Below are 18,479 nucleotides of genomic sequence, written 5' to 3' on the forward strand. Positions count from 1 at the left end.
ATCATTGCACTAGACAAGTTGTCACGTGATTTTGACGAAAGACTTTGGGCGGGGTTTGCCTGCGGTGGAGCCCGGCACTTCCTGCTTCTCAGTTCTGGTTTCGCCTGAACGTCGCTCTGTCCGATTAAATACACAATGTCACACCAAACGGGCATTCAAGGTAAATTTTTTCTTTTTTTTTTTTACGGTGTGTTTGTATTTTTATGTACACTGTTTCCCCGACGGAAGTTGCCGGGGCGACATTTAAACGGTCGAAAAAAAGCCACTGTAACGACAAGCTAGCGACTAGTTAGCTAGCCACTCCTAGCTCCGTGCTACTGTGATTTGTGCGAGCAGCAGTGGTCTGTTTGGGCACTTTAAAGCACGACTAAGGTGACAGTAAACAAGAAACCGACACTCTATCCTTTTTAAAAAAAAATAATCCTACAAGAAAACTATTTACGTTTTGGCTTTATTGTAATAAAAGTTACTTTTAAGCTTTGAATCATTATGGAATAGCCAGGCGACTCATATTGGAGCTCGCTGCTGGCCCGGTAGTAGTACCAGCCGGGTTTGTATACAATCTGACAGTTTTTTTTGTCTTAAGTGTTTGCAAGCTGGGCGCGACCTGCTGCATAGCTGCCACGTTAGGGAACTATCTAGTTCACATTAAGAGCTTAGTCTATCTATGCGAGGACGGACTGAGCAAAGTGTACATTTTAGGTGTTTTCCCTTAAAATATCTCAAGCTCAATAGACGTTTTATTGTATATTTAGCGGTTTGTGTTGCACCTGTTTCGTCTCACATTAAGTGAGTGAATCTCACAACTAATAAACTATGTTGTTAAATAAATTATTAACCATTCAGAAATGTGGTCATCAACACTTATGTCTGTGTTATGACGTTACAAATAAGTACATCTAAAAAAAAAACTCCAGCATGCTCCACGTTTTTCTGCTTTTTGTTAGTTTGCACATGAATAACAGAGACTTAATGAATGAAGTTTGAGGTCAAATGTTTATTTTTTACTGGCCAACTGACCGATTATTATAAAATTAATAGAGTTAAATTGAATTCAAAATCATTTTAGCTTTTCGTGTTAAAATAATTTGTGGCTTAAATAAGAATTGAAAGACACAATTTCTTTCATAAATGAACTGTTACTATAAAAATGTCTCATATTCTTCATTTATTACCTACTAGTGTATTGTTTAAAATGAACTTTGCTCGTCACATGTAGTAAAAATGTCTTTTTTTTAACACCACTGATAAGTGGGGATCTTGTATATTAGTTTGTGTCCTGGCAGAAATACCTCTTTAAAGTCTGATTCATAAATTTTCTTGCTTGACAAAAATATGCTTTTTTGGCTGTTTCTTAAGGCTAATCCCTTATATTTTTTCTTTTTGTCAGCGGGGAACGAAGTTAAGAATATCTTTGCATGTGCCAGAAGCGGAGATGAATATCGAGCCTTAAAGATCGTCATCGAGGATGGTAAGGGGTCTGTTCACGTCTCGCTCCTCCAGAAGAATCTGAACCCGCCTGTCCACATTTATGCTTGACACAAATCCTTGCTAACCTACTGGTTGTTCTGCTTTTCAGAGCAGTTAAGCCTGGGTACCACCAGGAAGGCGTCCAAGAAATGGGACCAAGAATATGATTCCTTAGTGCTGCCCCTGCTTGACGATGACATGCCCTGTTATATTCTGTACCGGCTAGACTCCACCAACAACCAGGGCTTTGAATGGATCCTGCTGGCTTGGTCACCGGACCACTCTATGGTAAGTAATCCAAGTCTGTAATGAGCAGCCCAGCATTTTTTAAGGCCCTGTGCTTACAGTATCACAAGGGTGGGGTTTTACCACATCAAAGAGACCGGTCTTGTATGTAGTCATTACTCCCCAACAGGCCTCTTGGGAGCCAAATATGGGTTGCTGTTTTTGTTGCTAGACCTCAGAGCTTTGACTTTTACTTAAATGTCATTTTGTGTTGATCTGAAAGCAAGATTAGTCCCTTTGTTATTTTATGTTTTGCAGCTAATACCGCTTTGTCTCGAATATTATCACTAAACTCCCTGTTACTTTGTATTGTTAAATCAATTGTAAAGTTGTTAAAAGGAGACGTTTAAAGATCCACTCTGTTCATGTTTTGAGCCATGCAGATTCAAACCTACTCATGAATGCATATTTGAGCTACATTTTCTTTACATATGTCCTCCATCATCAGAAAAATGCCAATAGAACATGTTAAAAACACCAAAAACACTAGGGCTGCACGATATGAGGGAAACTTGCCATATTAGTGATCAATATTGCAATGACGATATAACTTGCGGGATATGAAAAAATAGAAAAACAACCAAAAAGATCATTTTCATTTCACTTAAACAGTTTAAAATGTATACTCCAAATGACCATCGTCTACATAGGAGGCGAACATCTAACATAAAAGGACTCCATCCCATTGGACAAATGGGTTTATTTGATTCCTTAAATACTTCAAGCTGCCATAAGATTGTTTTAGCACATTTAAGGTGACCATTTATTGCGATTTTCATCGTCTTTTGCGATAAGCATATTGCACAGCTTGATCTCGCGATAACGATAAATTTGCGATTTATTGTGCAACTAAAAAACACCATTTTCATCAGAGTGAGTCTTTAACATGGTGTTAGTAGCAGTAAAAAGGACAATTTACTTTTTAAAACTCTCCACTACTCTGCTGTTGGAAGAAAAAAACTCACTTTTTAGGCTATAAAGCTGAGCTTGGGATGTCTTCAGACCAGCACAAAATGCAGGTCGAGTCTTGCTTGGAAGTTTCCAAATACTTTCACAATCAGTTTGTGCTTTTTTTGCTGGCTTCTCCGGCCTCACGTTTGCTAGTGTTTTCAACACAAAAGAAACCCTACTTGAAATAATCTACAGAACCCTTCCTGTTGAAACTGGCTTTACATTTGATTGTTAGCAGAACTAATGAAAACATGAAGTGACAAATATAACAATGGTAGTTTTAACTCTGCTCTCTCTGCTGAGTGCAGAGATCACCACTGACGTAACTTGACGATTGGGTGCATAACGGAAGCTCTGAAGTGTGTCAGAAAGATCTGGCTATAATTAACTTTGTGGTAATTTTCCTCAAATGTCTTAGAAGCTTTAACTTCATGACACTATAAAATAATTGCAAATGTTCCTCTAAGCTTTTTAGCTCTGAAAAAAACAAACCAAAAAAAACAATTCTTCCTGTAGCAATTTTTATCAAGATGTAGATGCATTTCTCCTATTTTTATTGACCTTTTTTATATATATATATATATATATATATAGAGTTCTAAGAAGAGAGTGGAAACTGTTATCTACTGTTTTCAGAATTCTCCCGCTAACACAAGACGTTTGCTTTTCCCAACAGGTGCGACACAAAATGTTGTATGCTGCTACCAGAGCAACACTGAAGAAAGAATTTGGAGGAGGCCACATAAAGGATGAACTATTTGGAACCGCAAAGGTTTGTCTCCCAATTTATCCTCAATGTTCTCCAAAGGGAGAATCTTCTAACAGTAATGTGGTGACTGTCTAAAGCTACATACACACCGCCCTAAAGCAGCCACTTCAAATGAAAATGCGCTTTTCTGGATTCTGGGTACAAAACTCTTGTATTCTCGCATAGCTACACACATTCTTACAAATATTTTTGGGCTCTATATACAAAATATATGGCCACTGAACGCACGTTGCAAGGCTAACCAGGTCAAGCTTTTACCAATCGGGGAATCAGATTTGGTGACGTATATGGAGCAGGCGGTGAAACTCTGCAAACTCGGAGTATAGCTGGTTTATCTGCTGAACCCAGAAACTGTGACAATCCCCACAACGTTGTTTTCAAATAAAGGTAAACCTCGGCCACTCTCCTGACATGATGGTAATCCATATCCACTAGCAATGAAACAAACTGTTTCTGTTTTGTGCCCAAGTCACAAGATTTGCACCACCAACCCATTTTGCACCAAACCTCTTTCAACTCTGGGTGGCTGACATGTACTAGTAAACGGTAGAAAAAGAAGAAGAACCCCCTCCCTGCTTGTCCAGTGAATGGGCTAAACGCACATTGAAGTTTGTGCGTTGTTGAACGCGCGTCAAAAGCTCGTGTGCATGTAGCTTAAGACTCCCAAAACACGGTTTAGTGTGTTTAGGTAGAAACTCTCATCATTTTTATTACTATACTTGATAAAGAACTAACTTCAATTTAATCTGTTTTCTTTTCTACAATATTACAGACACTCCCAATTCTTCCATTACTTTTGGTTTAGAGTTGCTATAATTTAAATATACATTTGCATTGAAGTTGGAAAGCCTGCTCCTGCATGCTTTTGTCTTGGTTCATCAGAGGATTTTTTGATGTCTCACTGGTTTTCTTCGGCTGCAGGAGGACTTGAACCTGAGCGGTTACAGGAAATATCTGACTTCGCAGTCTGCTCCTTTACCCCTTACTGCTGCAGAGGAGGAGCTGAGACAGATCAAACTCAGTGAGGTAACAACAAACACACTGTGACTGCTTTGAACCTCACATCATAGTTACTACATGCTATTTAGGAGAAGCTATCAAGCTGACTGTTAACCCTAATCTTTGACCTGAAGTTCTAAGAAAAGAGGTCACAGTGTTGCACTTAGGGAGTGAGCGGTGGATAGGAGAAGGCTTATCTCAGCCAAGAAATCCGGCCTCTCATATTTAGTGTTTTTGAGATGCAAATCCTGCCAGAATCCGGTCGGAGCATCAATGAAAGGCCAGCAGTGCAGCTTTCCAGCAGCACAAGGTCAGCAGTGGGAGTGTTTGCTTGCCTGGCAGCAGCCAGAGAGGGCAGAGGTGTGCTGATGCATTAGAATCACAGGAAGATGGCAAAAGATAAAACAATTAAGCATGCTCAACTTACAACCGAACACCTCTTAAGCTACCGTTTGCAGTCATACAGTCTCACTTAAATGGGATTACTACAGCGACTCAAAAAGGAAATTTCTATGTTAAGAGATGCATGCAAATGGAGTTTGGAGAGTTGGACTGCGATTCCCCACGGAGCACATTTGAACCCTATCGTGGTGCTTTGCCTTTGTTGTGATTGGAAGGAGAAATGGAGTAACGTGATATGGACTGTGGATGGGATCAGCCCCCCTTTGAACTGCTGATGTGAGAGGCTTTAGGACTGCCGCAGCAAAGAGGATGTGATGAGGGTCGCGCTGGAAGGTGCACCCTAGCAGCTTTGGTTACAAAGTAATCCAATTAAGTGTTATTCTTTTCTGCATGTCAGGCTTTTTTGATGTGTGTGCGTGCCTTTTTTTTAAATGCCGGTCTCCTCAGGCTCCCTCCCACATGAAGTGTCCTTCCCTCCTTATATGGAAATGTTCGAGTTGTGGAAGCCCTTTTTAAAGTCTAACCAATTAAAAGCAGCACAGCAAGTAGGAAGTGAGCTCTTCTCATTCTGACTTACCAGCTGTTGAGAAAAGATTATATATGCATCTAATCTGGGTTTCTAAAATAAAAAAAACAAGCTTCTTTGAGATGTGTATTGTTTTCCATGCATTAGATGCAGCCTGCTTCATACAGAGCAGATGGATAAAAGACTTCCAATCCTTTTCTTTTTTTCTTTTTTTGTAGACGAGGTGGCTACATTAGAAGCTTAGTGATGTGTGCACGGCATTTCATTTGGTAGAAACAGCCCTCTAAAAATAGATACAATCCATCAGTATAATCCTCCCTGCATTTTCCACTTCTCAGTGGGTTTTTTTTCAGTGCACTGTCGCTTTGCACATCATCTTTAATAATTGTGTTTCAGCTCTGTGCTTGCTGTAAACAGTGCAGGGACACAGGTGGCTGTCAAATCTTTTCGCAGCATTGATTTGGACTGATCTGATGTTTCAATCAGTTCATTTATATCAGATGTTGTCTAAAATCCTGTTAGCCAGCATGTTGTATGCTTTTTTCAGCATGAAGCGGGGTTATTAACAAATGGAAGGCTCAAGTTTCTTGTGTGTTCAGGTGCAGACAGACATTAGTGTGGACACTAAGCAGCAGACCCTGCAGGGAGTGGCCTTCCCTATTGGCAAAGACGCTGCTGAAGCTCTTAAACGTTTCAGGGAGAAGAAAATCAATTATGTGCAACTGGTGAGTTTTTTTATTTTATTTATTTTTTTACAAAGAATACAACTCCCTGCCAGAAGAACGGTTTACTTTCTTAAATAATTTTTACTGAAAGTCTGACACAAAGACTTACTCAAGCTAGCCAACAAAGCCTTTGTTTCCACTCTTCTCATTACCATTCAGATGGCTCACATCACAAGATCAGATCAAACCAAAGAACAAAGAAACAACTATGGCTGTGTTAAAAGCATTGTTTCACTTTTGCCCATTTTTTTGAAGCTTTCATCCTATCTGAACCAGATTGGAAAAGGACATGTAACTGATTTGGAGCCCAAAACGTTTTCATTTTTCTTTAAACCAATATGTGTGTGTTTTTGGTTTTTGAATAAACTTGCACTCAAATTGTACAGTTCACTGCAACATAGTTGTCTCCCTTTTTAGCATGTTTAGTGTTGCATAACAGTGTAAAATGCTTCAGATTAAAGAGATTTTGCTGGTAACCCGTCTGTAAGCTTATAAGTAAATGCAGCATGTTTCACAGAAGAATCTCCTTTACTCTGCCTCAGTGTGCCAAGAACAAATATCACATTTTCTTTTGATTTGCCATCCAACGTTTTTCCACAACTGTAGAATTGATTTCTTCCTTTCCAAGCAAGTAAAGTTAACAAAAAAAAACAAAAAACAATTTATTTTCACCGGAAAATAAGCCAATGAGAAAACAGAAGAAAAACCTTTGACTTTAAAATAAATGAAGGCTGCATTTAATAAAAAACAGAAAATATATGGGTTTATTGCAACTGTTTTTCCCACACACCATAATAAAAATGCATATTATTCAGCATCGGGTTGTCTAATAAATACACACAGATGCACACTTCAGTTGTCTTTTTTGATATTTCAGAATAAAAGTTTGTGAGATTTATTTCTTATAAACAGAGGGAAAAAAATCAGCTGACTATTTATCCTCTTATAAAGATGCTGTTAATGAAGTTGCTCAAATTCAAAAGTAGCATTATATTTAGAAAATAATATTTTAATGGCCTTTTTTTTGTATTTATCTGCCCTCCTTTAAAAGTCAGAGTTGGGGTCTGACTTTTTAGCATCCAGTTTGACATTTATGGGTTATGGGGAAATCTATGTTACATTTGAATGATTCCTACTCAAATCTAGTTCAAATAAAATCTAAACCAGCAGCTGATATTTTCTAGAGAATGAAAATAAATGTTACCCTCAAAAGTCAAAGGGAAACTTGATGCTTAAAGAAACGGATGCCCGCTTCAGCTTCAGTTCTTGAAAATATCGTCTGACATTAAACAGGTCTGTGGCCTGAAAAGCTTGGAGACCAGTGCTATGAAAGACCTTTAGTGTAAAAAAGGATTAAATGTTATATCACACTTTTGCCTTTTTATGAAGGGTTACCTTTACTTCTTCTTCTTCTTGCAGCAAATAAATGCTGAAAGAGAGATGATTCACTTGTGCAACACTGAGCCAACAGAAGTGAAGGACTTGCCAAAGAGAATCCCAAAAGATTCTCCCCGGTACCACTTCTTCCTGTACAAACATTCCCACGAAGGAGACTACCTGGAATCCACAGGTGAGTCAGTGGCATTCCCCACTTCTTAAAACCACATCTGCGCTCATCACCGATGACTTTCAGTTATTGATGTCCTGTTTTTGGTCTGCTCTTTTTAGTCTTCATTTACTCGATGCCAGGGTACAAATGTAGCATCCGGGAGAGGATGCTGTATTCCAGCTGCAAAAATAACCTGATTGACATGGTGGAAAACAACCTCCAGATCGAGATTGAAAAAAAGGTGAAGAACTGTTCTGATTCAGCATGAATAACATAAGACTTCCATATAAGTTTGAAGAAACCACAGCAATACAGGTTTAAAATGCTCATAACAAGTTTTATTTTAAGTAGGGCTGGGCGATGTGGCCAAAAAAACAAAAATGACAACTGACAGACATTTTTTTTTGCCACTAAAGCTTCCACTAAAGAGAAACACTTCTCGCATTCGACAGAGTTTCGGTTTCAGGTGTTGAACCAAATTTGTCTTAGTCCCACTTTTGGTGACAGCAGCCTTCCAACAGATTTAGCAGCCCGCGGTTTGTTACAGAACCGAACCAGTTCCATAGACCGAAGAAACTCTTTTGGTTTGGGAACAATCTCCTCTTTGCTTGCTGCTATTTTAATGTTTAAGCGCCTCGAAGCTCAAGGAGGCAGAGGGCTGGGAAAATAAAATCCAGATTCCCCCCTCCCCAAATTCTTCTTCAGCAGCTCATTTGAATTTATTTATTGATTTATCGTCCAGCCCTCTTCATATTAGATATAATACTAACCAACATAGATCTACATTTTGGTTTAACGTATTTGATTTTAGCCTGATTTTTCAATAAATTGTTGTAACATTATTTATGTATTAGACTTTAATTAAGTTTAAGAGTCAAGATATCCCTTTTCTAAATGAATTTTTTCTTTGTTGTTTTCCAGTTGGAAATTGAAGGCGGGGAGGAATTAACAAGTGATTTCTTGTATGAGGAGGTGCATCCCAAGCAGCACGCACACAAGCAGGCCTTCGCCAAGCCCAAAGGGCCTGCCGGTAAGAGAGGCGGGCGCCGAATCACCCGGCCGCCTGGCGAGGGAGAGGAGGAGGAAGACTAAACAGACCTCAGAACCCGAGAACCACCTCCACCCCAAACCCGTTCCACTGTGGAACAGTCCTGTGATAGGGGAAAAATTACATTTGACATGCTTTATTTAAAAAAAAAAAATAATAATAAAGACCACCTTGCTTTCTCACAGAGTTCCCCCAGAGCCAACTATGCACGCCAAGGACAACTGAGCAATGACACACTTCAGAATTTCCATTTGTAGCTAGCCAAATGGAAGGTTTTGTTTGTCTGTTAGTATATTATCACAAAGAATGAAAGGCAAAGTTGAGCCTTCCACCTTATTGCCAGTTCTGACGCTTTAGAAAAAGAGAAATGTTGTTGCAACTAATGTGAACGTGCGCCAATACGATAAACTCCCATTATGAGTTGAATTCCTAACTTTCATTCCTTCAGTCTGTGCTCATCAATGTTTTGTGTCTCTGTACTTCTGTCTTCTACTGTCGCACAATGAGGTGCTCCAAAGCAGAAATGATTCTAATTGTTCCACTAGTGTCTATTGGTTCATTTTAATAGCGCATTTTATATTGGAAAATTGATTTTTTTTTTTTTTTATAAAACTATGGTTTACATGGAGAGAAAAAAAATCATCTGCTGAGAAACTTATTTTTCTATGCAAGTGCTGTAATTGTACATACTGTAGCTGTGTGATGCTCTACGATTGAATCGGTCTGTTGTGGTTCTCGTTGAATGTCAGCCGTGGAAAGAACCGGGGCTTCCAGAATGTGGCATCAGTACATCTATGATTTGGAGAACAGGAAGCTACTCAAACCTGGAGACGTTCTACAGAACGGAACGCCAAGCTATGGATAGGAAAGGGAATACTACTAAATCTCTGATTTAAACAAATCTAGTGCTCCTTCCACTGGTGTGCTGATTAATATTAGGCAAACCTTAACTCACCTCATGTGTAACGTGAAAAATCCCTTCATTCTAAAAATGTCAGGATAAATGAATCATGTATCAGTCTTACTTGGTTTCTTACAAATTTCTTTAAAAAAAAGGAAAATAAAATATTTAAATTGTGCATTTTGTTTTATTTCACATTACAAACATAACTGCTGTAAATGAAAATTTGACAACTATGATATGCTAGCAAACCAATGTTAGAAAGGTAAATTACGTAAATCTATACAATTTAAAAATACTTTAATGTTGATGCAAAACATTCAACAAGCAATGATAACATTTAGAAATGCATAGAAGGAAATAGTCCAGACACATTCAAGGTGGTGGTTGATTTTCTCCAGTATGTGAGCTTCACTGAGAATCCAAGAAAATAGTCTTTACAACACTGTGAATCTCTGACAGGACCTGTGGAGACAGACGCATGAATATTAAGAACAGCTCATAACATTAGATTTGTTTGAAGTGTTGGATCAGAGTCTGAAAGGGTTTTGAGTACTTGGAAGAGTTTTTGGTTTAGAGACTCAACCCTGATCACGCCCTATGCTACGTTCACAAATGTTACACATTTCAGAACGCGCTTTTAGCATGTGGTGCGCACATTGTCGCAACCCGATACGACCACATGTACCTACAGTTAGAAGAGGCGAGTGCAAATCTGGTGAATCTTGCTCCAGCTTCCCCCCCCCCCCACAGTTCTGTTCCGATATACAATAGGATTTGCTGGCATAGAATTCCAGTCTGGCACAAACAGCATTGATCTATGACAAAGTTTTAGGGCCATCAAAAAAATTTTTCTTCCTGTAAACTGGCCCTAAAACTCTGTCGTAATGATCAATTTGTTTTTCCATGATCAGTTTACAAACGGTTGGCACTTCCTTGAATTAAAGGGGACGTTATCCTTTTGTCACTACCAAATTCTTAATCTCTGATTGGTCAAAGTTCAACCAGTTTAACTTTGAGTTTGGATGTGGAAGCCCGTTCACACAGACATTTCATTGAATGAAAGTTCAAAGTCATTCCTCTGCGTGGCATTTACGGTCCCTTCCCACTAAATACTCCCATACCTGTTTGATGACAGGTCTTCTGTTTTTTCTTTCATGGAGGCAGTTCGAAGCCAAACAGTAGATGCTCTCCACTTGACCCTTCGTCCAGTCACTCATCTTTTTATCTACAAAATCCTCCAGAGTTAGCTCTTCATCTTCATCGTCTATGTCATACCTAAATTCCATCTGGGTGGAAAAAAACAAATAAACGTGCCATTGTTAGCTCATTATTAGCAATGGCTACAGAATTTTTGTGTAGAAGCTGCAGTGCAGTTGTCTTCTGAACAAGTTGTGGGCATCCCCAGAAAAATCAAACATTTATTAGATGAAAATAAGCCTCTGCAAAGGGTTCTGTGTGCAGCTCACCAAAAACTGCGGCTCCTGCTTTTCGTCAGCTGGGGGGAGTCCAGACAAAATCTCTAACAGTACCTGCAGATGGCAGATAAATAAGGTCAGTTACAAAACAGAGCAACAGGAAACCTTTGATAACTCACCATGTTACCCATCGCTTTATGGAAACTAGTTTCTACAGCTAAAAAAACACAATGTACTCATGAGATGTACATATAAAAGAATGATCTGTAATATTATTCAGCTATATTAAATACTTTAAACTTCCAAAACAAACCTGGTGACACAATACAACATTATAGACTCTAGATCATCTGAGTTTTGTCTTTGGTCCTAAAATTAATTCTGAAAATATAAATGTAATTCACCAGGGTTCCCTTTGCCTATATTAACCAAACTATTATTATGCTCCCACCACTATGTTTCACTGTGAGAAGTGTTCTTCCTAGCATTCAGTGCAGTCTTTTCAAACCAAACCAAAGATTTAATCATTTTATTTGAAAAATTCTAGTCTGGTTTTAATCATCTACTGATTTCCCCTCTAAATATATACACAAAGGTTTATTTAGAAATATTAAGTTCATAGAAAGACAATTGCAGTGTATTTGTTATTCTTTTTGCGTACTCATCAAACCTACCACTCCAAAGCTGAACACATCTGATTTTGGGGTGACCTCCCCTCTTAGGGCCTCAGGAGCCATGTAAGCACGCGTACCCACAATCCTCTCTGTCATCATGGTTGTCGATGTGCGATTGGCAGATGCTCTTGTAAGCCCAAAGTCTGAGATTTTGGCCACATAGTTTTCATCTAACAGGATGTTTGCACTAACAGGGTGAAAAAGAACAGTGAATTGTCAAAGCATTCATGAAAATACAGCAACAAAAAAAACGAAGAAGTTCTCTAAATTGTTCATCTTACTCTTGAATAGAGTTATAGGTGGTAAAGTAAGCTAATTAGCAAAGCTAAACTATATTCAGAAAAGCTAAGTTATGCTAAAATTAGCAAAACAAAATTAAAAAAGGATAAAGATAAAGCTAAATTAAGTTGAAATGGCTTCACAACATATAGAATAATATAGAACAAGTTAAGATAAGATGAGTAATTTTAAAATAGGTTACATTAAGAAGGATAAGATAATCCTAAATGTAAGTAAAATAAACCAAACTATGATATCTAAGGATGATAAATTATCATTTTGGTTAAGATGAAAAAAATAAAACTTAAACAATTATTAAACTAAGTAAATTAAACAAAGACATAATGAAATATGCCAAACTGAGACAAATTAAGCCAGGATAAGATACATTTAGCAAGTGAGGAAAGTGAAGATGCGTGCAGTGATTTGGTAATCCACTCTATGAGAGAAATAAATAACATGGAAAACGGGCTAAAACACACTGAAATCTGGATCGAAAAGTAATGAAAATCTTTTAGGACAGAATATTTTGGTGGTTTTCAGGAAAGCCTGCAAACTTAGAGAAATGCTGCATTCAAGTGGTGTTGGAAAAATGACTGTCCTACTCGGAAAGCACACAGGAACACAACAAATCTAAAGTTAAAGCTAAAAGCTAAAGCTAAAGTAATGTTGGGAATTTTGCAACATATTTGAAAACTATTACATTGAAATAACCATTTAAGAGGTATTAATAGTGTTGAGCCCCTTGGATCTACCAACCTTTTGACGTCTCTGTGGACATGATGGTTGGAGTGAAGATACTCCAGTCCTCTAGCTGCCCCTTCGGATATGAAGCACCTCAGCTGCCAGGACAGAGGGGGGCTTCCATCCTGCACGAGCAATCATACCACTGATTTTGATGATGGACAGCTCGGCCTTTACGTATCTAGATGTATGTTAAGTGTTGCATGCTGCTCACCAAACAAGCAAGTCGATCCAGCAAAGATCCGTTTGCCATTAAGGCATACACTATGCACAGATGCTGCTCATCAGAGGAAAATCCAACCATATCAACCAGGTTTTGGTGTTTTAGCCTGAGGAACCGGGTAATAAGACTTTTGTGTTTACTGGTATTAATCCTCTGGCTAAAAGTATATCAAACTTACACTTTCAAAGTTTGAATCTCTTGGTTAAATTGAAGTTGTAAACTTTCCAGCGGCATGTCCTCCATCTAAACGAGACAATATTTTAGAGCTTCGCAGACAGTATCTGCAACGTTTTAAAGAATGTGTTTAAACGATCCCACGTACTGGACTGAGTTTTTTTACTGCGACTAGTCTGCTGTCTAGCAAACCTTTGTAGACTGTCCCGAAGCCTCCCGCACCAATACGACTGCCGCCGTCTGAGATGGACCGGTCATCGAAGTTCCTGGTGATCCTCATAAGCTCTCCGTACAGGAATCTGGAGACACCTAAAGCACGAGTGGTTAAAAAAAAAAAATCAGTGCTGCCATCTGCTGGTCAGATATGCAAACTTGTATTTAGTCATAGGTCTTTTTTTTTTTAAATCAGCTCAATTCCCTTTATACATTCAGAGCTACATATTAGGGACTGCAAGCAATTCTATAATTATTGAAGGAATAAATCGGAATGCATTAAGGGTTTAAACAAAGATCTAGTTTAAGCCTCTACAGCAGTCAATTTCCAAGAGGTAAAATGTTCTGTTGGTTTTTCAAGGATTCTTGTTGGTGCAGAGCAGCCCCACTCCCCTTCCCATCACCCATAACTGAGAGCTGTTTACATAATCTCCCACTAGCTTACAGTCCCTTACACCCCCACTTAACATTAGTGGTGCAACAAAAACAGCGAGCAATAACAGAGCCATCCAGCAGTGCAGTTTAGAGCTAGATGCCAGCTCAGATGAGGAAAACGAAGACAGACATGGGTCTATTTGTCTACAAGTGGATAAACAGAAGAGCAGGGAGTGTGTGGCCTGTCATTGTAAGTTCTACATAACAATTTTTCCAACAGCATTGTTTTTGTCTGCTCCTGATTCACAGTGATTTGAATAAAGACATACCGGTACTCAGAAATGCAATTTTAAGCCCAATATGCGTTATACATGTCCTCCATCAGAAAAATGCCACAAGAATATGTTAAAAACATGGTTTTCCTTGGAGTGGGTCTTTAAGATTTGAACATAGAGTTATAGTTAGATACAGAATCTTTCAGGAAGCCAGTTTAAAATAAATATTTTGTATAGTTGAGCTAAACTGCCATCACCCACTCTTCTACTTACTGTTTCTTAGCCCTGTTATCACTTTAAAATATCTCAATATTTTGCACTGACCTATTTAAATTATTGTTATTATTGTTAATTTTACAAGCTGTGGGTTAAGAGGAAAGAAATTTCATCTGTGCTGTATATCTTGTGTATACAGTATATTTGACAATAAAGCTGACTTGACTAAAATGTGTTCCTAATAATCCATAAGTAATCACACATATCATATAAAACATATCTGACCGAAGATGATGAAATAAGGTTTAGAGAAAACTTTGCACCCACCTGTGTCGTCTCCTCCATCATCCAGCAGTGTTTGTGTCTGCAGGGAGGAGCCAGCAGGTGGATTTGGGGCCTCACCCAGCAGTAAGGTTGGAGGACATTTTTCTGCCTTCACTGAGGATACCTGCTGTGTTTCTTTGGATAGAACCTCTTTGTTGTTCATGTGCAGCACAAATACAAAAAGGAAAAGAACAAGTCATGCCATTTGTGGTCTATTTGTCATAATAAAAACAATAACTCATCCTTTAGCCTGGAGTAGAAAAGAACAAAAACTGTTATTGATCTCACCAGGTAATAGCAGATTGGCAGCAGCCAGGAGGTTTAGACTCCTCAGGATGTCCACCAGTTCCCCCACTGTGCTGTTGGTGGTCCCCCAGTCATTGAGCAGCTCCACGGTGACGCTTTTACCCTGAGCAACAAGACCTTCAAATCTCCTGAAGCAAACAGCGACAAATTAAAAGGATATTAATGTTATTCACAAACGTATAAGGATGGCGCATCACCAATTATTCAAATTGTATTTTTCACAAATGTCTATATTTTCTGAGTTTTAAAAAAAATGCAGCATACTTTATAATTTCACAGATAAAAAGGGAGCAAAAGGGATTGTTATTAGTATATTTAGATAACCATAATATTTGGCACAATGAAAATTTAATTAAGTGCACTCTGTCGCCTTCCTTGTATTCAAACCTCCCCCCCAAACAGTTTTTTTTCTCACCTTACATGATGCTGAGTGTACCTGGGCTCCCCATTCGGCTTCCGTAGGGCCACAATCAGGTCTCTCCAGGTCTCGTAAGGGTCCAGACAGTCGGACAGCTTGCGGCGCAAACTGTAGCTGATGTTGCGAACGTACGTGGCGGAAGTCACCGAGCTGTCCATCCTACGACACGTTCCAAACAAAAGTTCGACTTTTTTCGACAAATTACATGGTAAGCAAACAAGCAACGCTTGATTACGTTCAAAGAAACTCGGGACTAAACGTAAACAGAAATGGTTAGTTTGTTTTCGACTCGGTAAAATGGGGTTTCCGACGTTGAGCAACTTCCTTAAAACGTAATAAAGAGGGGCTGGTCTACTAATCCGCCACCGCCTCTTTTTTTGAATTTTTAAAAAACATTTTGTGTGGTTTTAATAAATACAAGTTCTGACTTTGCTAATGTCCCAGGTACCTTCTGTTCAGAGGTTTTCAAAAACCCCTGAAGCACCCAAAGAAGCCTTTAGTTGTTGTTAGTGTTACACTACTAACATGTTAGCAACATGTTAGTAGTGTAACACTGCCATCTAGTGGACATACCACTCATTTCATGAAAAAAAGTTCTTTTTAGGAATCTTTATTTAAAACAAAAATGACAATCAGTAAGGAACAGAGCAATCAACTGCATCGATTTCTTTTTAAAGATAAAGTTTAAAAAACACAAAAATAAAAGTAAAATTATGTTAATCTATAAATCTGAGAAAGAGGATTTTGATAATAGTTTTTTTGTTTTGGATAATGTAGAGGTTAAATGATATCTCATTTGGGCAAATGATTAAAAGAAATTTGGAGTTTTATTACTTACTTTGGTTTAGTAAATATAATGTTTTGTTAGAAAGATCATAAGATTAATCAAATACAATTGTGACAATGGCTTATTTGTTCATCATCAGTAAACCCAAACTGAATGCTTTTCCATTTCAAAAAGAAATGGGGTTACATTTGAGTTGACTTGACAATTTGCTCCAAACTGATTTATTATACTTACAGGTCAAACATATATGTATTTATGTTCCTTCAAATGTTTTACAAAACATAAATCTCTTTTTAACCTATATGCATGTATTGATTTGTTGGATAAAATCTATGTAATATTTTAAATGACACCTCTTGAACTCACAAGAAATGTTTCAGCAAACGCTTTGCTTTCTCCCAACAAATCTGTCCAAGAAGTTCAGTCCAGAGAGCTACTGCTGGAGATGAAGTTCAGAGCTCATGCTGGAACATTCTTCGGATTACTTTATTTTGAAAAAATTCCCCAAAGTAAATAGATAAAAACAACACAAATATATAGATCATTTTTCTTGAAAGATTTAATGTATTGGTTCCACTAACCTTCGTATGCATGAATCATGGAAGTAATTGATATCATGAACCATAACTTTTAAAAAAAAACGATAATAATCATGAAACAACACAGATGTCCCCTGCAGTGAATTACAGCTTCATTAGACTTAGTGTAAAACAATATTAACTTAATGTGAGAATTATTTCAGTTGTGATGTGTAATTATTTCATTCACCTTTTTCTGCTTATCTGGAGCCAGGTCATGGGGGTCCAGATCTTCTTCTTCATAGAAACTTCCTCTAGTTCTGTTGGGGGACCTCAAGGTGGTCCCAGACCAGTTTAGAGACATAGTTCCTCAACTCTTTCTTAGTCGGCTGAAATATCTTCCCAGGGAAGCATCCAAAAGGGATGTCCGCGTCTACTCTGCAGAACCCCTGCTGTTCCACAATCAGAACAAAAACCACACTCCTCCCCCTGAATCAGAGATTCGACTAACGACCAAATTCTCCCCTTTAGTACCCTGCAGTAGACTGTCATGGGAAGGCTTGCTAGTATGACCCTCCTGCATTTGGAACACCCTGATCTGCCAGTCTAGATGTATGTCCTTGGTCTTCATGTTTTTGGGAAACCACATCAGAGCAAAAACTGGTTAATATTTCTACAAGGTGAACAATTAATGAAGTTTTATGTGCTTGAAATACTTAATCTCACACTACCCAAAAACAGAAAAACTTCTCATTGATCCTGACTCTGATCCTGAAACCTCTCTAAATCTTTTAAATCACTCATTTTAATCAGAATTTCAATATTTGAGCATAATTTCTGTTTATCATCATGAAAACCTTATATTTATGGATCAGCCTCCCCGCCATGTCCTTACAGTGGATTGATGGAATTAAAATATGTTTATCTAAAAACTTGATATTAATTAAGGACGTTTCTTTTATGTTTCATTTCTTTGATGGTTTTAAATGTGTGTCACTGATCTACATCTAAAGTGCAGACAACACCACATGAGAATAATCCGCAGATCAGTTATTTACCCACAAAAAGTGCAATCACAGTCATTTTGAGGAACCACTCGTGTGTAATTTCTCTGCAAATAACGTTTAACACTCAGATCTGATGTCAAGACTTGGTGTTCAGACTGAGACTCAGCGGTAAGGTGTAATATTTACTGTAAATATGTTTTTAGGGAAGAAACTTCAGAAGAGCTCTCTTCCGGACAGGCAGTTCAAACCTGCATGAGCCCTTCAATAAACCGGGCTTTTGTGTTTGTGTCACAGCACGGCTGGTTTTTGACAGCCCTCGCAGCTGTGCACTTGAGGTTCTTTGAAGTTGCTGTCTTTCTGTACGCCTCTTCGAACATCAGTGTCAGGATCCAGATCCTTTCACACCCTGCAAGCAGAGACTGGTGCAGGATCCAGACTGTGCCCCCCCCTGTGGTTTGGTCTGAAATTAGGGGAGCTGATGGAGGAGGCAGAGGAAAGGAGGTCACAAGGAGTCAGAAAGAAAGACATAAAGAGGTAGATGGTTCTATTATCACAGCTTCTAACATTTTACATACTATTTACAAATATTGTTTTAGAAATTAGAAGATTAAAGGAATTGATAGTTCAGAAAAAAACTGAAGATGAAAATATAAAAATCAGCAAATATAGAATATTATTTATAAATATTAGATATATTATGACTTTTTAATCACACAACATTTGCCATTGCATTTATGTCATCCTGATTCCCAATTCTCAATTCAGCCTTATAGATTTAGTAAAGTTTGTACATATTTGCATTCATGGAAATATATGAAAATAGATTTCTAATTTGGGGCAGCTGTGGTGCAGCGGTAGAGCAGTCGACCCATGATCATAAGATTGTAGGTTCAATTTCCGCAT

At 38.2% G+C, this 18,479-nt stretch overlaps 2 protein-coding genes and 1 long non-coding RNA gene across 4 annotated transcripts in view; 2 read left to right on the plus strand and 1 right to left on the minus strand.

The window, feature by feature from the left end:
- twf1a (twinfilin actin-binding protein 1a) lies at positions 1 to 9,803 on the plus strand. Its single transcript, XM_004069510.4, has 9 exons — positions 1 to 160; positions 1,391 to 1,471; positions 1,580 to 1,758; positions 3,383 to 3,478; positions 4,397 to 4,501; positions 6,002 to 6,127; positions 7,547 to 7,697; positions 7,796 to 7,917; positions 8,598 to 9,803. Exons 1-9 carry the CDS (start codon positions 136 to 138, stop codon positions 8,766 to 8,768), a joined length of 1,056 nt encoding a protein of 351 aa, XP_004069558.1. The 5' UTR covers positions 1 to 135; the 3' UTR covers positions 8,769 to 9,803.
- Positions 9,793 to 15,795, minus strand: irak4 (interleukin-1 receptor-associated kinase 4). Of its 2 annotated transcripts, none has more exons than XM_004069512.5 (11): positions 15,262 to 15,795; positions 14,829 to 14,974; positions 14,544 to 14,690; positions 13,286 to 13,446; positions 13,142 to 13,206; positions 12,955 to 13,069; positions 12,756 to 12,865; positions 11,718 to 11,904; positions 11,095 to 11,157; positions 10,750 to 10,914; positions 9,793 to 10,090 (listed from the first exon to the last, which is right to left on the minus strand). In XM_004069512.5, the coding sequence occupies exons 1-11, from the start codon at positions 15,420 to 15,422 to the stop codon at positions 10,037 to 10,039; spliced, it is 1,374 nt and encodes a 457-aa protein (XP_004069560.1). In that variant the 5' UTR covers positions 15,423 to 15,795; the 3' UTR covers positions 9,793 to 10,036. The 2 variants fall into 2 exon arrangements, with proteins under 2 accessions (XP_004069560.1, XP_020559522.1); XM_020703863.3 differs by having other exon boundaries at positions 15,267 to 15,519.
- LOC110015236 (uncharacterized) overlaps positions 15,335 to 18,479 on the plus strand; it is a 20,381-nt gene continuing 17,236 nt past the window's right edge. The window contains exon 1 of the long non-coding RNA XR_002873353.2: positions 15,335 to 15,472. This is a non-coding gene — a long non-coding RNA (uncharacterized LOC110015236). The remainder of the gene's footprint in view (positions 15,473 to 18,479) is intronic.

The sequence above is a fragment of the Oryzias latipes genome, chromosome 6, assembly GCF_053564925.1.
Source record: "Oryzias latipes strain Hd-rR chromosome 6, Olatipes_Hd-rR_3.1".
Classification (NCBI taxonomy): Eukaryota; Metazoa; Chordata; class Actinopteri; order Beloniformes; family Adrianichthyidae; genus Oryzias; species Oryzias latipes.

What these genes read in the sequence shown, in the direction of transcription:
- twf1a (XM_004069510.4), top strand. Translation starts at nt 136, where the DNA reads ATGTCACACCAAACGGGCATTCAAG. An exon ending in ACACCAAACGGGCATTCAAG is followed by an intron (nt 161 to 1,390) that starts GTAAATTTTTTC and finishes TCTTTTTGTCAG; the next exon opens with CGGGGAACGAAGTTAAGAAT. An exon ending in GACAGATCAAACTCAGTGAG is followed by an intron (nt 4,502 to 6,001) that starts GTAACAACAAAC and finishes TTGTGTGTTCAG; the next exon opens with GTGCAGACAGACATTAGTGT.
- irak4 (XM_004069512.5), bottom strand. Translation starts at nt 15,422, where the DNA reads ATGGACAGCTCGGTGACTTCCGCCACGTACGTTCGCAACATCAGCTAC. An exon ending in CAGTAAAAAAACTCAGTCCA is followed by an intron (nt 13,207 to 13,285) that starts GTACGTGGGATC and finishes TGTCTCGTTTAG; the next exon opens with ATGGAGGACATGCCGCTGGA. An exon ending in TGGATCGACTTGCTTGTTTG is followed by an intron (nt 12,866 to 12,954) that starts GTGAGCAGCATG and finishes TTGCTCGTGCAG; the next exon opens with GATGGAAGCCCCCCTCTGTC.